At 38.3% G+C, this 19,879-nt stretch overlaps 2 protein-coding genes across 2 annotated transcripts in view; both read left to right on the top strand.

Annotated features, from left to right (window-relative positions):
• LOC127423658 (uncharacterized) overlaps positions 1-19,879 on the top strand; it is a 622,288-nt gene that overhangs the window by 479,790 nt on the left and 122,619 nt on the right. The window lies entirely within an intron of this gene.
• The window catches only part of LOC127423650 (protein sidekick-2-like), a 431,227-nt gene continuing 429,084 nt past the window's right edge, over positions 17,737-19,879 (top strand). The window contains exon 1 of the mRNA XM_051668153.1: positions 17,737-18,685. Coding sequence (XP_051524113.1) covers positions 18,400-18,685 — 286 coding nt within the window. The 5' untranslated portion in view covers positions 17,737-18,399. The remainder of the gene's footprint in view (positions 18,686-19,879) is intronic.

Here is a 19,879-nt window from a genome sequence, read left to right as displayed (position 1 = left end):
AGATATTATCAGGAATCATGGAATAAGTTTCCACTGTTATACCGACAATACCCAACTTTATATTTCTTCTAAACCCAACGAAAATTCACAATTCTCCAAATTAGCCGAGTGTATCAGTGAAATCAAAAAACTGGATGGCCAGAAATTTCCTTCTACTCAATTCCGACAAAATAGATGTACTAATGATTGGTCCAAAAACCTCAAAAAATAAGCCGCTAAAATGTAATTTGACTCTCGATGGGTGTACTGTTACGTCATTGTCTTATGCAAAGAACTTAGGTGTTATATGTGATACCAATCTGTCCTTTGAAAATAAAATTTCCAATGTTTGTAGAACAGCATTCTTCCACCTAAGAAATATTACTAAATTACGACACATGCTCTCTGTTGCTGATGCCGAAAAATGTATTCATGCGTTCATGACCTCAAGACAAGATTATTGTAATGCATTACTGGGAGGATGTCCAGCAAGTTCAATACATAAACTTCAGTTCAAAACACAACTGCCGGAGTGCTGACTAGAACCAAGAAATATGATCATATTAGCCAAATTTTATCGTTGTTACATTGGCTACCTGTTAAATTTCATATTAATTTAAAAATTCTGTTAACTACATACAAAGCTTTGAATGGTCTAGTTCCACAGTACTTAAGTGACCTTCTGACATTCTATATTCTGTCACGTTCATCACGATAAAAAATTCTGGCTTGTTAATAATTCCAAGAATATAAAAATCCACAAAAGGAGGTAGATCCTTTTCATACTTGGCTCCTAAACTATTTAATAGTCTCCCTAACGTTGTTCGGGATGCAGACACACTCTCTCAGTTTAAGTCTAAATTAAAAACTCATCTATTTAAGCAGGCATACACCTAATTTATCCTTCAACTCACAAATAGGCTGCTTCAGTTAGGCCTGCTGGAACCAGAAACATCCATCATGATCTATAATTCTGCATAAAACTGAGTAGCATCTACGCTAATATTATTTTATTTGTTTCCATATCTCAACCTCAGAATTCATATCCCGAGGTTACCAAAGCCTGCCATATCCAGCTCCGTTTCTGCTTGGTGTCGGACTCCACTGCTATGTGTCACTGAGAGATGATGACAAACTACAGCCGGTGCTAGCCAGACATCACTTCAGTTTTATTTTTTTACTTCAGAGGATGAAATGATGCCAACTCCAACTGTAAAACATTGGATACTTCATATGCCACTGCCTGAACCTTGGATTTAGGATGGACCCCACCGAACCTCACCAAAATGACCTGCAGGTTGAACTGCTATGCACCTCATAATTTATCTCTGCCTGCATCATCTTTGTTTATTGATGGACTACACTCTTGAAATGGAGCACATAGACTGTCATTTAATTGTCAACAAAAGCCTTCATCAGCCAACTAACAAAGGGCAATGCATCTATGTAAACTTCTGCAGATAATCCAGGATGAACTTCAAAGACATTATTAATTAATCTTAAAGTTCATTGAAAAATTGTTTATTTTTATTTTTTAAAACACTGGACCTTAACGCTTACTTAATTTACACATTTAAAACCATGACTTACACTGCACACAAATAACATGTTGTTCAGCCAGAGGGGAACTGGCCCCCACAGTGAGCCTGGTTTCTCCCAAGGTTACTTTTCTCCATTAACCAATATCTTTTCGAGTTTTGTGTTCCTTGCCACAGTCGCCTTCAGCTTGCTCACAGGGGTTCTAAATACAATTATTATTTAATTATTTAATTTCTATACACATTTTACAATCATATTTAATCAAACTACACAATGATCACTGTAAGACATTACAGTTTCATTTTTATTTATTTATTTTTTTTGTTAATGTATGGTTTCATGTAATGCTGCTTTGAAATGATGTGTGTTGTAAAAAGCGCTATACAAATAAAAATGACTTGACATGTGTTGTGTAGGTGGAAAATAACTACATTCAGCATGGGGGATGGTTACAGGATAAAAAGTGCTCCAGAAAATAACTCACAGTGGAATGATTGCTGATCAACCGCTCCTCTGTTTACTGGGGTAGGAGAGGTGGAGAGAGAGAGATTGTGAGCAGAAGAGCTTTGCACTTTAAACCTTACCCATACACGTACTCTGTAAAGACATATGGATTTCCCCAGCCTCAACACAAACACTGGAGATCCCAAACAATATACTGCCTGACACTGACCTTACGGCACCAATAAATGGACAACAGCATCTTCCAGGATCTACAAATCCACTGCATACCCTGCTCCAAGTAACAGCTCAGACTAGGTTCATGCTGGTCTAGCTAGTGGACCAGCATAGGCAAGCTGTTAACCAACAAACATAATTGGTGAAACTGGTTGACCAACATGTTCTTTCTGTTGAAGCTGATTGACCAGGCAAGTCTTGATGGTTAAAGGAATTGTGCATCCAAAAATGAAAATTCTGTCATCATTCACTCTCCCTCATGTCATTCCAAACCTGTATGATCAGCATCCAAAACAAAACATATGCTGGTTACCACCAATGCTGGTCTTTTCTATAGGTTATTTGCTCATTATTTGAATAAGTAAATAAATAAATAAATAGAAACACTCTCCATCCACCTCCAGTCTTAACTTTTCCCCACAAGCTGAGTCTTGGAGCTCATGTTACTATCATAAGTGGATGTAATTTATTCCTTACAGGCAGTCCGGCTGATTGTTGTGGTTTCTAAATGCTTAAGTTCCAGTTATTTAACACAGCCAGTGATGCCAGTCACATGAAACTGACTAGTTGTGTTTGGAAGGCTGTTTAAGTGACACTGGGAGTCAGAATTACTGGCAACACTGTGTTAACCATAGCAACATTTTAGTGAATTAAAAAGAATTTAGTGAATCACACATTTGGTGAATTATTTCCAGGCAGGCCCAGTATTTGAGATTACATATTAGATTTTAATATTACCATAAAATCATTAGTGTCAGTCAACCACCTTGCTCCATTTTGGTGTAAATGGATGCCCCCTTTTAACGATCCAGTCAAATTCCTTGTGGATAATATTCCACCCTATATTTTTCTTGTTAAATATCCTGTTTTACTCAGAAATACATAAAATAACATTAATGGGTTGGGATTAAATGGGTTTCTAATGGCATTTCCTGTTGATTTAAGCATTCAAAAGAGGAGTGCCAGCCATACTTAGCTGCAGTGTCTACATGCCCAATGTGTTACAGTGTGTTCGCTAACAGCTCCGACTAAAAGCTACTTATTGCTATGCTGCCATGAACTTGAGAAAGACAATGGGGCAGATTCACTAAACAGTTGTGTCACTCTTGCGTGTGGTATTTCAGTGTAAATACCCGTGTCTTATTCACTAATCAACCACAATCATGTTTAGCGGACGCAAACAGAACTGAAATTGTGCTGCGTCTTCGATATTTAAATTAAGTCATTGTCATTCCTTTCCAAGCTAACATTTTCAACCGATCATTTCAGCAGTAATTAATCAAATACTCATCAAATGATAACAGAGGCAAGACCATATATGAATTTAAAAAAGTACTTTACGCATTCTCCAACATCTGTTTCCTGCTTCCTACATCTGTGGACTTGCAGACATGCGTTTATGTTGTCAACAGCGTACGGATGAACTTTCAGTAATCTGCTGTGCAAATGGTTTGTATAACTTTCTATGCAAATGTGCTTATTATAATCCATAAGTTTTATTCAGTCTTGTTCAGTTGTCATTTCTCATTGCAATGCTGTCATACTGTCAAAACCACCCACAGGAAATATATGTATATATATTTTGTTTTTAGCTCTGTAATATCTCAAATGTTGCTCCCAGATAGCAATGATACTAAATTTAGAGCTAATGGAGTCTCTTGCTTCTTAGATGTTTTGTTTGTTCTCCTGAGAAAAAGACCCCAGTAATCTCAAATGCATCTCCTCTTGAGTCCAGAAGAGACCTCAACAGTTTTTCAAATTGTGGTCAGATTTGCCAAGATACAGAACTCTTCAATCAAAATAATAATAATAATGACAATTTCTCATTAAAACATTTCTAAGTTTACCTGAGCTATTCTATCCACATTCAGTGGATTCAGTACTCTGTCTGCATGTGAACAATTGTCTCATTTGTGTCTATTATTTATTTATTTTTTCCAAAGGATTTTAGGAGAAACATCTGAGACAAAGTTATACTTATTTGAAACATAACTGAGAACTCAATTAAGTAGTGAAGGAGCAATGGAAGAGCAACTACTGTATTAAGCAACTCTGGGCAGTTTCAAACAAGTCCCCATAGTAAAACATAATTGGAAAGTTTAAATAAGTAAGTGCTTGATGAATTAATTCAGCGATTAACACCAAATTAATGAGCATTTTGTGAATGCTTTGAAGCCCAGCTTCAGATATCATAAATATTATAACTTCTAAAGACCCCTAAGGTGGTCCAGGCAGGCTAAAACCTCCTCTGAAGGTATTTGAACCTCCATGTGGTGCACAACCTTAGTTAAAGCACCAACTGTCATTTGAACCCAACATTCTTCATTTAGAATTGTGAAAACTGCTGTTGCCAGGGGAACCAATGGAAACTATTGAACTTGGATTGTACAGGGGTCAGAACTCAACTGTGAGGACTTGCAAGCTTCTTGCTAACTCTCCCTCTCTCCCGTAATCAAGAGGTGGAGACACATCAATGGTTTGTTTGATGTTGGTGTCCAGCAGGCTTACTGTTCTATCCAATTACCACTGGGCTTCTGAGCCTCTGTTTTGAGTCACAGAGCAATGCTTGCCTGGCATTACTTTTGTGTGTTTACCTTTGTATGTGGTTCTGTTTGGATTTGTTTGTTGCAGCTACAAAGCAGTACATTTACAGGTTGCCCTATTTTAATCTCTGGGTCCTCCAAGGGTTAGAGAGAGATAGGGACTAAAACAGCCTGAGACCAATGCTGGCCCATCACATCATATAATCCCCAATCATTTGTATCACATACTGTATGTATACATGATGCCTGCTTTACTATTTAGTATAATATAGGCAATATATATATATAATATGTTGTTCGCTGTATTTTGATACATTGGAAATAGCTATTTTCACATCACAATGTAAAATGTCAAAAAAGTAGACAACTCACAATGAGGTCAAAAAGACATGAGTTTTTCCAATCGAGCAAAGAAACATAATATAAACTAAGTACTTAAGGCACATTTGACTAATTTTATGTTTTTATGATGACTTGACTAGGGGTGGGAATTATACTGAATTTAACAATTACAGTTCCGATTTGTCTTTTTGTACTCCTGAGGAAATTAGAAATGGAAACTCATGTGTATCTTTACTACACATTGTCATGTGAATAACCAGTCAATAATTGCACTGTCTAATTGAAGTCTTACAAGCCTTAAGTACAACATTACATCGCACAGTAACAGTTTTTTGGTAACACTTTACAATAAGATTCCATTTGTTAACATTAGTTAAAGGTATAATTCACCCAAAAATGAAAATTCTCTCAATTTACTCACCCTCATGCCATCCCAGATGTATATGACTTCCTCTCTTCAGCAGAACACATTTGAAGAAATATATCTCAGCTCAGTAGGTCCTTATTATGCCTGTGGATGGTTACACAATTTTTGATGCTCCAAAGCACAGACAATCAGCATTAACTTCATCTATATGACTCCAGTGGTTAAATGAATATCTTATAAAGCAATACAGTCACTTTTGTTGCAAAAAAAGATCAATATTTAAGTACTTTTTAACTATAAATCATCATGTCTGGTAAGCAGCAGTATGCGTGTTCACAAGAGGGCTCAGGTCATGAGGGCTTTCCAGCGATGGCAAGGCAATGTATCAATCGTTGAAGCAGACGCTCTCTACCTCTGTTGGCATTGCATACATGTGCACCACCATGTCTCCTGAACTCTCTGTCTCTCTGAGGCTTGTTGGTCCAGCCTCCTCCATATCCCAGTGCTCCTGGTCAGAGTACTCAGTTTCACATAAATATGGCTGTGCAAATAATTGTACCTCCTTTTCTCCTCTTAAATCAAAATCTTCTGACATCTTTTTTTAAATTTGCTTCAGTTTGTTTACGGCATTCAGTCTGTACAGCGTTCTTCCTACTCAGTTTTAAACAGCGCTGCTCTTCCGGGTGTGTCGCGCATGAGTCACTTCTCGCGTGAACATGCCACTGCCAATAAGTCACACGAGAGTCTGTGTGACCACAGCCCTCTCGTGAACATGCATACTGCTGCTTAAATGAAGCGATTATTTATAGTTAAAAATTACGTAAATATTGATCTAAAATCGATCGTATTACTTTATAAGACATTCAATTAATCACTGAAGTCGTATGGATGATGTTAATGCTGATTGTCTGTGCTTTTTGGAGCATAAAAAATCATGTTACAATCCACTTCCATTATAAGGACCTACTGAGCTGAGATATTTTTCTATTTTTCTTCAAATGTGTTCTGCTGAAGAAAGGAAGTCATATACTGTACATATGGAATGGCATGAGGGTGAGTAAATTATGAGAGAATTTTCATTTCTGGGTGAACTATCCCTTTAATGACATTAGTCAACAAATTACAATTATCAATATATTAACAGTATTTATTAATCTTGATTAATGTTAATTTCAACATATAGTAATATTTTTTTTTTTAAATTAAAAGTTGTATATGTTACCATTAGTTAATGAACTATGAACTAACATCAACTAACAATGAACAATTGTATTTTTATTAACTAATATGAACATTAAAAATGAAAGATTAATGAATGCTGTAAAAAAAAGACACTCACTTATAACTTTATTAGGAACACTATGGTCCTAATAAAGTGCCCGACATGGTCTTCTGCTGTTGTAGCCCATCCACCTAAAGGTTTGATGTGTTGTGCATTCTGAAATGCTATTCTGCTTTCTACAATTGTACAGAGTGGTTATCTAAGCTACCGTAACCTTTCTGTCAGCTCGAACCAGTCTGTCCATTGTCCGTTGACCTCTCTCATCAACAAGGCGTTTCCGTCCGCAGAACTGCTGCTCACTGGATGTTTTTGGCACCATTCTGAGTAAACCCTAGAGACTGTTGTGCATGAAAATCCCAGGAGATCAGCAGTTACAGAAATACTCAAACCAGCCCGTCTAGCATTAACAATCATGCTGCAGTTGAAATCACTTAGATCACATTTTTCCCCTTTCTGATGGTTGATGTGAACTTTAACTGAAGCTTCTGACCCATATCTGCATGATTTTATGCATTGCACTGCTGCCACATGACTGGCTGATTTGATAATCGCATTAATTATGAGGTGTACAGGTGTCCTTAATAAAGTGCTAAGTGAGTGTATATTCTTCACTGTTAGTTCATGATACCTAATGCATTAACTTATGTTAACAAATGGAATCTTATTGTAAAGTGTTACCAACAATGGTGAATTATTCCTTTAAATAAGCTGGCATGATGATGTCAGAACTTTTTCTCCTTTTAAAATCTTTGTATATTTATAGTACAATATTTATTATACAAATTTACTTAATTTCGTTTCGACAGCAAGCCCACAAGTCGACCGGCCCACCAGGAAATTCTATCCCTAGAGTGAGGGCTCGTTATCTCAGATAACGATAAGATTGGTTTACTTCCACTACACAGCTGAGGAATTAGAGAATACATTTGCTTCACACCAAGTGTCAGTTCAGATCAGTCAGCATGGCTCTTTGCCCCCAATTTAATCAGTTTTTAAATAAGATGCTCCATTTCGACTTTAAAGGGGATTAATATTCATTTTCCCCATTTGGCTAATAAAAGGCCAGAAAGCCTCTGGCTTTACTTATAGCAGCTCTGCTATGGATCAGGTGCTTTGTCACTGCTAGTTCATTCTGTGTGTCTATGTGTGTGTGCAAATACCAAGTAGCTTAATATACGCTGAGGTCTTGTAGACTTTATGCTGGAGCATCTGGACATTTTCCAAAGCAAATATTATGAATAAACTCTACAAGACATTCTACAATGAACTGTATGACTGAGAAACTTCACAAATATGAACCCTGACGTCTTTATTTAAACAAGGGTGATTCCATCAATAAAGTAATAAGACCTTTACCTATTATACTGAAACATCATGCCATTTCAGATTATGCAGATTGCTGCCACCAGTCTGCGCCACCTGTCGGTCATAACTACATAGCAAAACATTAGATTAATGAAACATTGCCAAATACAGAGGTTCCAATTTCTGCTAGCATATATATATATCCCTGCCTTTTGGAGCCCTGGGAGAGACGAGGGGAGCGAAAGGGGAGAGGAAAAGAGTGAGGCAGAGCGACAGATAGAGAGGAGAGAGAAAACTTGCTCACCGGCTCCCGGACGCGCTGTTGCCCGGTCCTCAACCACTCCTCCGCCCTCAGGTGGACGACAGCTCGCTCCTCCCCTTCTTTGTGGAAGGCAGCAGTTCCTCCGCCTCTTGGAAGCCGGCAGCGACCCCTCCGTCCCCTAGAATTTACTCAGAATAGTGACAAAAACAAAAAACATCCAGTGAAGGGCAGTTCTGCGGATGGAAATGCCTTGTTGATGAGAGAGGTCAACAGAGAATGGCCAGACTGTTTCAAACTGACAAAGTCTACAAGTACTAGCATACAACCAAACCAGATTTAGGTGTCATGACTACAGAGAACTGTCAGTGGGCGATCTCCTACGAACATACGGTATGTATGTACATTCTCTTGCTCTCTTCCTTTCTTTCATTCTCTCCACTGCTTTTCTCTCTCATTCAACTTCTATCTTGCTCTGACGCAGCAGTCGGCTTCAGTGTGGCAGAGAGGTTAATGGCTTTGGTAATCACTTCCCTCCATGGTGTGGTGGCAGGCATGTAAAGGACTGTGAAGTGCAATCACAGCTCTATAACATCTCTGAACAGGCGACTGAGGCAGCAAGTCACAGAACAATGAAGCCGGAGATTATTTCTGTAAGCTGTCGTCCTTGCAATGAATAGGACTCTAGGATGTTATTAGCATGATCGAACCTTGTGAGCCACATTCAGAAGATAGCACAATAACACTGTACAAGATATGGCATGATTTGGTGCTTTTGTTCCTAATGGATTTACTGTAGACCTCTTTTTTCAATTATACAAGCATTTTTTGTTAAAAGAGCATGATTAGCTGGATTTCAGTGTTTATGTTGGTCAAACTTTGGTTCAAACATTTATGTATTCTAGGGAGTATAACTGTGTATGTGACAAACAAAAGGTCACAAAATGCTAAGTAGCCTTAAGAAAGATTGCTATATTCAGAACGGCATACCACCTGTGGCGGAACAACCCGCCCCTCCCTTTCATCATCAATGTGTCACGTTCTGTCACATTGTCAGGTTGTGTTTCTGTCTGACAGAACAGTGGCATTATCGCCCCATTTCTGTCTCGTGTTTCGTGTACGTTCTTTGTGTGAGCGCATGGGTCCGGTTGTTAGTGACCGCCGTGCATGAGTTACCGCCGTGCGCTCTCAGGTGATGTCACGATCCTGTCACCTTGTCAGGTTGGGTTTTGTTTGACGAAGACCATGGCATCATCATCCCCTGTCTCTCTTGTGTTTCGTGTACGTTCTTTGTGTGACCGTGGCATCAACGTTCCCTGTTTGTTTTTTTCCAAGTGTGTTGACTTTTTGCTCTCATGTGTTTCAGGTGCCGCTGGCACACGGGATCATGCCAACTTTCAGCTGCAAGCGGCACCTGCCCCTTGTTTGTTCATGCCTATATTAATCCCCTCATGTGTCATGTCCTGGGCTGGATTTTTAAATGTAGTTAGATGTTGTATGTTTAATGTTGCTCAGTGTTGACTGAGTTTTTGAGCATTGTTGTTTGTTGAGTACTAACCTCACGCTCTCTGCTTAGTTGGTCCTGTCTCATGTATCTGTTGGTTGCCCATGTATCAGGTGTGTGGTTGTCTTCCAGTTTTGCTGCGTGTCAGCTGGTCTTCCACAGAGGATACCTCGTCTCTGCACACGTGTCGGGAGATAAGATCGCCCATCTCTGCTGTTCTGCACCTCCCTGAGCTTCAGTGGAGGATTCTACAAATATGTTCCTCACCCAGTGACTGCTCATTATTGCTGTTAATATATCCTTTTAACTGCTCCTCTGCTCTTGGGTCTGTTTGTTCTCACTATCACTCATTACACATTGCCCCACCTCATAGGGCCATCCTACAGCCAGGCCTAAGAATGTTAGTTGGGCAGGAAAAGAGGCTCACCTGAATTGGATGGATGCCGGGCCACCTTCACCTCACACTCGCCGCGGCTCCAGGGAAGACAAGTCGCCAGTGGAGCCGCCATCCCTCAAGACACGGATCATGGAGGAGTGCGCTTGTGGCCGCCGGACCCCACCATGTCCTGGATCCTCGTCTGGACACTCCCCATCCTACACAACGTCCCCTTTCACTGCGAGGATGCCAGAGTCCACTTTATTTTGGACACTTCCCCCTTGGACACATAATTCCCCTTTTTGGACATCTTTATGTTTATTATTATTTTCAATAAATGCCTCTCCGAGGCTTGACGCAACACCCACTGTGTCTGTCTCTTGCTCACCCCACCACACACCATACTAACTAGTACTACTACTTCCATCATGCTTACTATTTCTGTCTATAATAAAGTATGTATACTGTGCACAGTATGTGAAAAGTACACTAGGAAGTAAAGTATGAATCCCACCACGCAATGCGCTCGACTTTGAGCTTCCATTTCTAGTGTGATGAATGAGCAAATAGTAATAGCAGCCTCAATCTGTTTCCTTAGCCTACTCATTATTTGACCTGTCTAGAACATTATGGAATTTTTAAATTATTTTGTTTTACACAAAATTAGATTAAAAATGTGGAAAAAAAAAAAAAAAAACGTAAAAATGTTCTAAAGATGATAACTTGAGGCCAGTCATGTGACAGCAATGTAGCATATTACTGCTGGAAGTGTTTATAATTGAATAATGTATACTTTTTCACATACTGTTTTAAAGAATGGTATGCACGATGTATACTGCACAGTATTCAGTAAGCAGTATGCTGGGACTCCATTCCAAGCTTGATTCCATAGCCTGATTCATTTTAACAAATCGGTTCATTTGGATGGCTTGTTTAAAGAATGAAGTACTATAGTTCATGAAACTAAGTTTTCACTTAGTAGTGATCCCAGCATTTTACATTTAATCTGTGTTAAAATACATTTTAGTTATATACTTCTCCATGCGTTTCATTAAGTGATGCTGTCAACTGTTGTATTGTTTATTATTTTGTTTTCAAATGTTTGCTAATCTGTGCTGTGGCAGTAGTCAAAAAGAACACAAGAACACTTGAATAGAGCAAAAGTCTGCTTTGCTTTATCTTGAAACTTTTTGGCCTAACCATAACCTCTCACTCTGACTCTTTCTTTGATAGGGTGATGCCCCCAAGGTGTAAGAGCGTCAGACTGTCACAACTTGCATTCTATTTTCTCACACTAAAACTGTTTTTCCCCACTTCAAGACAGACACTAAGAAACAGAAAGAAATAGAAAGTATACAAGTATTTGCGAGTTTTGACTCTTCTGGATGAACTGACACACCACTTACTGATTGTCATTGATCCGTTCAGAGAGATGTTTGAAATAAACCTATGATCACACTTTACCAATTGCATATTGTTTCGATAAATTCCACACAGTGGAAAAAAAAAAAAAAAAAATACAAAATACAAAATAAAAGTGCACTCCTCATTTAAATCAAGTTTTACTTCTAAAGAAATGAATTGTCATTTTGAAACAGATGTATAAAATCATGAGCACTCACATAAGATAAAGACTCAAGTCATATCAGTAACCTTATAAAAGCTTTTTTAATCTACATGGAGAGGGTCTGCACATGGGGGTTGCCATATTAGAATCACATGACCAGCCGAATACTACTCATTTATTCTCATTAACCACAATGTTATTGGACAATTTAACTCATGGATTAAATAAATCATGGCTGACTCTGAATAGTGAATTTCTACAATGACATTGATAACTGAAAACTATTGCTTTTGAATGATGCTGCATCCACACTGCTAGGTGTCAGTGTAAGTATCCAAGACATCATATTTAAAAAATTACTGAGAGCACCTTTAAATCTACAATATGCACTGAATTTACCAACGTGAGTATTTAGCTAATCAGTCATCCTTTTAATTCTTATTAAATAAATGTTAAAAGGATAGTTCACCAAAAAATAAAAATTCTGTTAACATTTACTCAACCTCATGTTGTTCCAAACCCATATGACTTTCTTCTGTCAACCACAACCAGATACGCTAGGCAGAATGTTAGCCTCAGTTACCATTCACTTCTATTGCATCTTTTTTCTCTCGCAAATGGTGACTGAGACAAAATATTCTGCCTAACATTTCCTGCATTCCACAGAAGAAAGAATTTTTTTTATTATTTTTTATTTTTTCTGGTCTTATTAAAAAAAAAAAAAAACCTTTCCAGCAAATTTCTGCTGGCTTTTTACCCTCCCTCCATCTGTCATATTTCCCACGATTAAAGCTTCTGGCATTAATAAGTCTGTCTATCAGTCTATTAATATCACTGTATGTACATGCTGGGAAATGGGGGCTCTTTCCTCTCTCTCTCTCATCCTTTCTTTTAATTTCTAATGTGGTTTACTCATTCAAGAGTGTGACAGAAAAATGACACTGTTTTGGGCATCAGAAACTTGCTGATGCGTTGCCTTTTCTGTTTTTTTTTTTTTTTCAGTTTGGTTTATAGAAACTCTATTGGCAAAACTAAACAGTTATAACAGTTTTCATCTGAGCAAGATCAGAAACATGATCATGAAACATGAACAACATGATCACACAGGAAGTCGGCATGTTGTTTCCGAGAGTTCAGTACCCCTCTGCTATTAGACATTTTTGCATTGGCTCCAGTGTGTTTACCTTCCCCTGTGGCACAACCTGAAGCGCGTTGTTTCAGCCGTGTGAGAGACCCGGGTCCATATCCCACGTTGAAACCAGGAAGTAATTGTGTTCGCATAATTCAGAGGTTGTGTTTTTTCCCTCTAACATTACATTTTTACTCCACTGATGGTTAGGTTTAGGTTTGGAGTTTGGGTTGGGGGTACAGTTTATAACATATTCATTCCTCTTCTCTGTATTTCAGCTTGTACAGATGAAAACAACTCACTTCACAACTCGCTTTTGGCGCCCCTCTGTGGACATTACAACCTACAGTTACTGCTTTGGCCTCTGGGGGCAGTGTTTTGCATTTCGGTAAGCACAGACCGATTTTAGCTAAGGAAAAGACAACCTACTGTTTCCAGTTTAACTGTGAGATCAGTCTGAAATGAAAAACTAAATGAGAATGCTATAACACATGGAATAAGGTACAGTCTATCTGTACAGTGTTATCTGCAGTGTTATGTGTAATAGTGTGTTTTTGACTAATGGTGATGACTAATGAGTAAAGTAAGAGTTACACTTTCACATAAGTAAAATGCATTAATTTAGCAATTTATTAATTTATTTACAAACAAAATCAACTGAAAAATCTCTCACTATGACATAGCCAAAACTAGATATTTAAAGCCTAATGAATGAAACTGAAATAGATGTTTACTTGCTTATAAATAAATAAATAAATCTAAGAAATATATATATTTTTGGTTGAGTCAGTGTTTTTTTGTGTTCGGCTCAGATGCTCAGACAAACAGATTGCAATTCCGTTTGGTGTTGCTAGATGCTACTAATTAATAACTATAAATAAAGGCAATATATATATATATATATATATATATATATATACACAGTATATATATAAAATTAAAAAAAATACTGTTCCACATGCACACTTCTGCTTTTGTATCTAGTTTACTCTTGAAATTCAGTACTGTGTCATACTGTACCTCTCAGCTCCTGTATGATAAATTGATTGTGTTTCTCTTCATATGTAAGTCGCTTTGGATGAAAGGGTCTACTAAATGATTTATTGTAATTGTAACTTTTATTAGGAAGTAACAGAATAATATAATACATCCCTTTAAAAAGTAAAAGCCCCCTACATTCTCTCACTCTTTCTACTTTTCCCAACGTCTCTGTCTCTCCTTCACTGTCACTGTCACCTGTTTTATTCAGTGCTGTAGTACCTGTTAGTCTTGCACACCTAAAAACCCTGTGCAGGAATTTTCTACATGCCACTGTCTTCATTCATACCTGCTCTGTCCTCAGCACCAAAAACCAAAGGTGAGCTGGGTAATTATGTTTGATAAAGACTTATTATGTTTGTTTGTTTAATTTTTTTTTTTTTTGTTTGTTTTTTTAAGGGGGGGGGGGCAAATTCCCCAATTTGGAATGCCCAATTCCCAATGCGCTCTAAATCCTCGTGGTGGCGTAGTGACTCGCCTCAGTCCAGGTGGGGAGGACGAATCTCAGTTACCTCTGTGTCTGAGACAGTCAATCCACGCATCTTATCATGTGGCTTGCTGAGCGCATTACCGTGGAGACCTAGCGCATGTGGAGGCTCACACTATTGATAAAGACTTTTAAATAAATTTTCTTATACTGAGCAAATCGCACGATCCACAGATAGATTTGGAGAGGCCTTCCATGCATATGAATAAGATTCAGCGAAGAATTTAAAGGCAAACAAAAGATGAATGTCAAGGGTGATAAATATATATTTATGTTGACTGATATAAGCACAGTTCATGTTCAGTCTATTTATTAGTGAGGTCATTCTACTGAAATTTCCACATTTCTGTCTCCAGCCATTACAGAAATCATACATTTTAAATACACTGTTTAGCCATAATTGATTGCATAATTAAATAATATAAGATGTTCTTTGAACAATTATACCTATTTTAGCCATGAATTAGACAATATCTGAAAATTAAAGTATCAGAAATGTGCTTGTCCCCAAGGTCATGTGTAGAGGTTCAGGGCCCTATTTTGAGTTTAAAAATAAATGTATCTCCCATTTTAAATGTAATAATGTATTACATGACCTTATGCACCAAAGAAACTAGCGCAGCAGCCATCTTGCTATATAGATATCTTTGGTGTTGATGTCAAAGAGTAATTAGCTTGCAAAGTGGATTTACAGGTTATAGAGTTGTCAAAAGCTATCATGAGTATTTTAAAGTGTTCAGGGGATGTCATAACAACTGGAAGCAGAGCGGGGATATTTTAAAACAAGACTACTTCATTCATAAATCCACAAGATCCTACCTTCACGCTGTGGATGCACTAATATGCCCCTCTGTGCTCATGAAACTCGAAGAGACAACACAAAGTCATTAAAAAATATCTCTGTACGACATCTCAGACCATCTTCTTGTGTTATTCACCCATCGCAATATTGGTGTTTTTTGAGTGTTAAACCGGTAAGGGGTGCTACTATATTTATACACACACACATACACACATACACACTAGTGAACGTGTATGTTTTATTTTATATTCCGTTTACAACAATTGTAATCACATTTAAGCCTCTTAAAAATGTAAGGTGACAAATGAATTTTAAAAAGTACAATTGTCATTTTCTTTAATGTTATGAACTTGCATGTGTAATAATATGAGCTGTCACTGTTGGAAATGTCATGTCAACTACACATTTTAACACAAATTTTTAACAAGTTGAAGCCTAAAAAAATAAGCATTATTACTCGTATAACAGTTAAACACTTGTATCATGAAAAAGTGCAGTGTGTCATAGCTGTCCAGACGTGATCTGCAATGTCCAATTTACCTGTTGTCGAAAAAAACTAACATTTACAGTGACAGAAAAAAACACCTCACAAGCATTTTCACATAGTAAAGGGGTGCTGTAGACTCACACCATCAAATATTGATGAAAAATACTTTGTTCTCCCACACGTAATCCATTTTGATCGACTCAGGAAGTTAGATGACAAAATGTGGAAGAGCAGAGTGCTGAAAAGTGGCGGGCTGAATAAGGTGAATACCTCAACATTACATGTATTACATAGATGACATAACTAAATGAAATTCCAAATAAATATTATACATAATATGATGGAAAGAGTTCCCCTGTCCCATGTCCCCTGGAGTCATGTCATTGGTGCTACCAATGAACAGAAAACCCTTGTTTGGAAAAAAATATCCAGATTTTAACATCACTTATTACATCCTGCATCCTACTTGGTGAAGTTCTATCAAGAAAGGCACATTATAATGCTGTGTTCCATTCAAGTCAGATGTGGGATATTCCTACTTGATATCTCCGATCTCCAACGATAAAGGCATTCCATTGCCAGATGCTCGGAAGATGACATGAAAGGAAACAAAACTGTAATTCTCCCATTAGCTAAGCAGGCATTCAGCTGTCACCAGAGACGTCTCCTAGCAACCCAATTGATAATCAATGCTGCAGTGCTAGCATTTGTGCTACAGGTGTACCATTATCAAAAAAGAGAGTATAATTGACCATGTTTTGAAAAACTTTCTCCGCAAACGTTTGTTAAACAAGCTTTAATATCATGTAATGTAGGCTCATTTATCAATATTGTTTAATAAAAGTGAATCTTTGTCACTTACTTTGTATACCTACCTGGGTGCCAACATGTTTGTGTGACGTCACACACCTGAATCTCGGCGAAATCTGAGTTGAAAATGTCCGCATTAGTTTCCAAGTTGGAATTCGGACTTCAAGTGGCGTTCCATTGCTCTTTTCCTAGTAGGAAGTTGGAAATCCGACTTTCCGAGTTGAGTGGAATGCAGCGTAAGTTACTGTCCCTTTTAAAGTATCAGAAATGTACTCATTTGTTCCATAATTTTATTTGAGGCTTTCAGATGACATCACTAGTATGACCTATTTTTATTATAAGAGAATTGTCAAAAAGTATATTTTAATTTGATTAAATGACACGCTTTAGAGAGTACAGCATGATTAGCAACATGCGGTTTAAGGTAGGTACTGCAGCTGCCATTTCATAAAAACTGACACTGGTGTTACTGTCACTGGTGTTATGCTCCTCAGTGATAACCAGTAATACCAGTGACAGCAGGCTGCGATGTTCTCTCATGCATCCAGACACGTGCTCTACTCGCTCTGCTGTTCCGCTGCTCTTCTCCAGTTAAATCTTAAATGGATGTTTTTTTTTTGTTTTTTGTTTTTTTTTTAAGTTATATTAGGGTGGATTAGAACCTGGAACTCCTTTTACTACAACTACAACACCCAGAACACCTTAGAAACCACATAGCAATGCTCTGGGAACCATACACACACATACACACACACACACACACACACACACACACACACACACACACACACACACACACACACACACACACACACTAATATCTCACTTACGAAATGTAAAAATCATGGTTGGTCCGTCACTGCAACATTCATTCGGTTGTATTAGTGCCACTTGAATCCCTAAAGGTCGTATCTGACCAATTCAGTCAATTATATGTCACTACCAATCAAAGTCAGCTCCGCAAACATTAGCAGCTTGGACAGTCTGTCCACTAATCAATCTATTAGAGAGCGGTGTGGTGTGTAAAAGAGGCACACGCTCATTACTGTGATGGCTGATTATTCATTTGTTCAGAATAAGTGTTCAACTGCTTTAGTATACGTTCATTCCAGTAGCAAGAGCGCGTCTGTCTGTCTCACTGTGTGTCTTATTGGAGCTCACCGCGCGGTGGCACCGTGCGTCAGCCCCCTCCGTGCGCATCGCTCTCCCCGATCCGCTGCTCATATGATGCTCAAGATCTTCAGCGCTTCACACCGAAGGTTCCTGCGCGACACACACCGATGACTGTTTGATCCCTCACGGATTCCGTTTCCCACCCTTACAGCAGAGCTTTCCGCACGACATGGTTCCCTAGTACCAAACGACTGCGCGGCACAGTAAAACGGGACTTGGAAAGTTACTTATGCCAAATAAAGCTTATTCTGAATCTGGGCGGACTCTGTGAGCTGGAGGTCCGTAACTGCAAAGGACTCATCTTGTGGATATTAAACATAAAAGCGGGGTGGACGGAGAGTAACTTTTATTTTATTGGACACATGGACGTGAATTTTTACGCACAAACGAGTGAGTGAATGTCACTTGGCAAACAACAGGCTACTCTGGAGACAGTTGTCAACAGTTCTTGAACTAAAAGTGTGATCGCCCTGGATTTGGAATATATTGTGTGATTAAACATAGCCTATATATTTTTTAAATGTTACATTAAATGCATGTCAGTGTAGATTGCTGATAAAAAGACACTCAGAAAACCAACCTTTATGTGCATTTCGGACACCTTATAGAATGTTCGTGCGTTATACACGGCCTCCCGTGCGCAAAGTTTTAAAATATTTTTAAATATTGTTCGCAAACTCAGACCTACATCGAAGTTAAACAATATCCAAGTCTGATATATAAAAGTGCCGTATGGTTGAAGGATCAGTCTTTAATTCATTCGCACCTCGCTTCATTTGCGCTAAGGCGCAGGACGCGCCAGAGACCGCACACTCTCTAGACAATTACGCGCCGTCCACACACTCAACAGTGGCAGGACTGTGGAGGAGCAACATGTACCCGGCGTGCAGGACAAAGCCGTTCAATATCTCTTCACCTGCTCTTCTGGCAGTGTTTGGGAATTCGGGCAAACCGAGAAGGAGACTCTGTTGGATTGTAGTATTGTTGTCGGTGGTGTTTCAGCTGGCATCCGCGCAAGGTAAGGGACTGCTTTTAAGTTAGTGTGCCCTCAGCAAATCAAGACTGACTTTTGCAGAGTCTTGAATGGAAATGAACTGTCTCCAAAGACACTTAAAACGCAGAGTGAGCCTGATGGACTTATATACCCCTGAAGTTTTGTAGTCATTTGGTTTGGCTTAATCACAGTTTAGAAAATGGGGGAAGAAGACACACTTTAGAACAATGTGCATAAAGTGATAAATTGTAATATACACAAATTAATTGAGCATGCAAAGTATCATTCCACATTGTTTTAGGGAACTAAATGGAAACTTGTGATCCTTTAGCTGGCTCAAAATCGAAAAGTAAAAGGACATCTTGCCCCATCATCCTTCATATGTATAAGAGGTGTGTGCCAGTCAGCTCAATGCTCGCTCTCTCTCTCTCTCTCTCTCTCTCTCTCTCTCTCTCTCTCTCTCTCTCTCTCGCTCTCTTTCTTTCTGCCTCCTCTTTTATCTCTCTCTTGGAATCACTGTGTTGTAGACTCATCTTGTACATCCTTTTGCTTTCATCAAACAATAGCTGTTTTTAGACCATGTACATAAACTGTATAAAGTGGTCATCTGCAGTTGTTACCTCCAGGATCTACTTCTACTTGATCTAGCCCATAAAAAATTAAAATAAATAAATAAATAAAAAAAAATCATTGGTGTAACCTAGAAGAAACACAGCTAATTTAAATGTTGCACCTTTTTTTTTTTTTTTTTTTTTTTTTAACAGTGTTCCATGTATACTGTAGTTCAGACCTTACGCAGCCAGTGTGTCCTTTTGCGCATATGAGATTATTATAAATGACATGGCTACAAAATTAACCAAAGCCAATCAATGAAGGCTGTAGATTAACCATCAACATTAATGAACTCCTTGCCTGTTTTATGACTGCACATAGCGGGAGAGCTCTTCTAAAGAGAGCTCACTAAATGCCTTGTGCATGCTTTTCTTGTAAAGTGTTTTGTTTGTTTATCTGATGTGACTTATCAGTGTGTTGACAGCCTCTTATGTAAGGATTGATGAAATGAGGATTCATTATTTTAATTAGTCAGACTGGGAACTGTCATATGGAATTTTGGCATCTTACCAAACAACTACAATGTAACCGTTCTGATACATATCTGTAGAAACAATATCTAGAGAGAGTCTTGACATAAAAGATACTGATCAGGGGTGTAGATTC

The sequence above is a fragment of the Myxocyprinus asiaticus genome, chromosome 32, assembly GCF_019703515.2.
Source record: "Myxocyprinus asiaticus isolate MX2 ecotype Aquarium Trade chromosome 32, UBuf_Myxa_2, whole genome shotgun sequence".
NCBI lineage: Eukaryota > Metazoa > Chordata > Actinopteri > Cypriniformes > Catostomidae > Myxocyprinus > Myxocyprinus asiaticus.
Note: the sequence above shows the minus strand (reverse complement) of the source record. Positions and strands in the feature narration are given on the sequence as shown.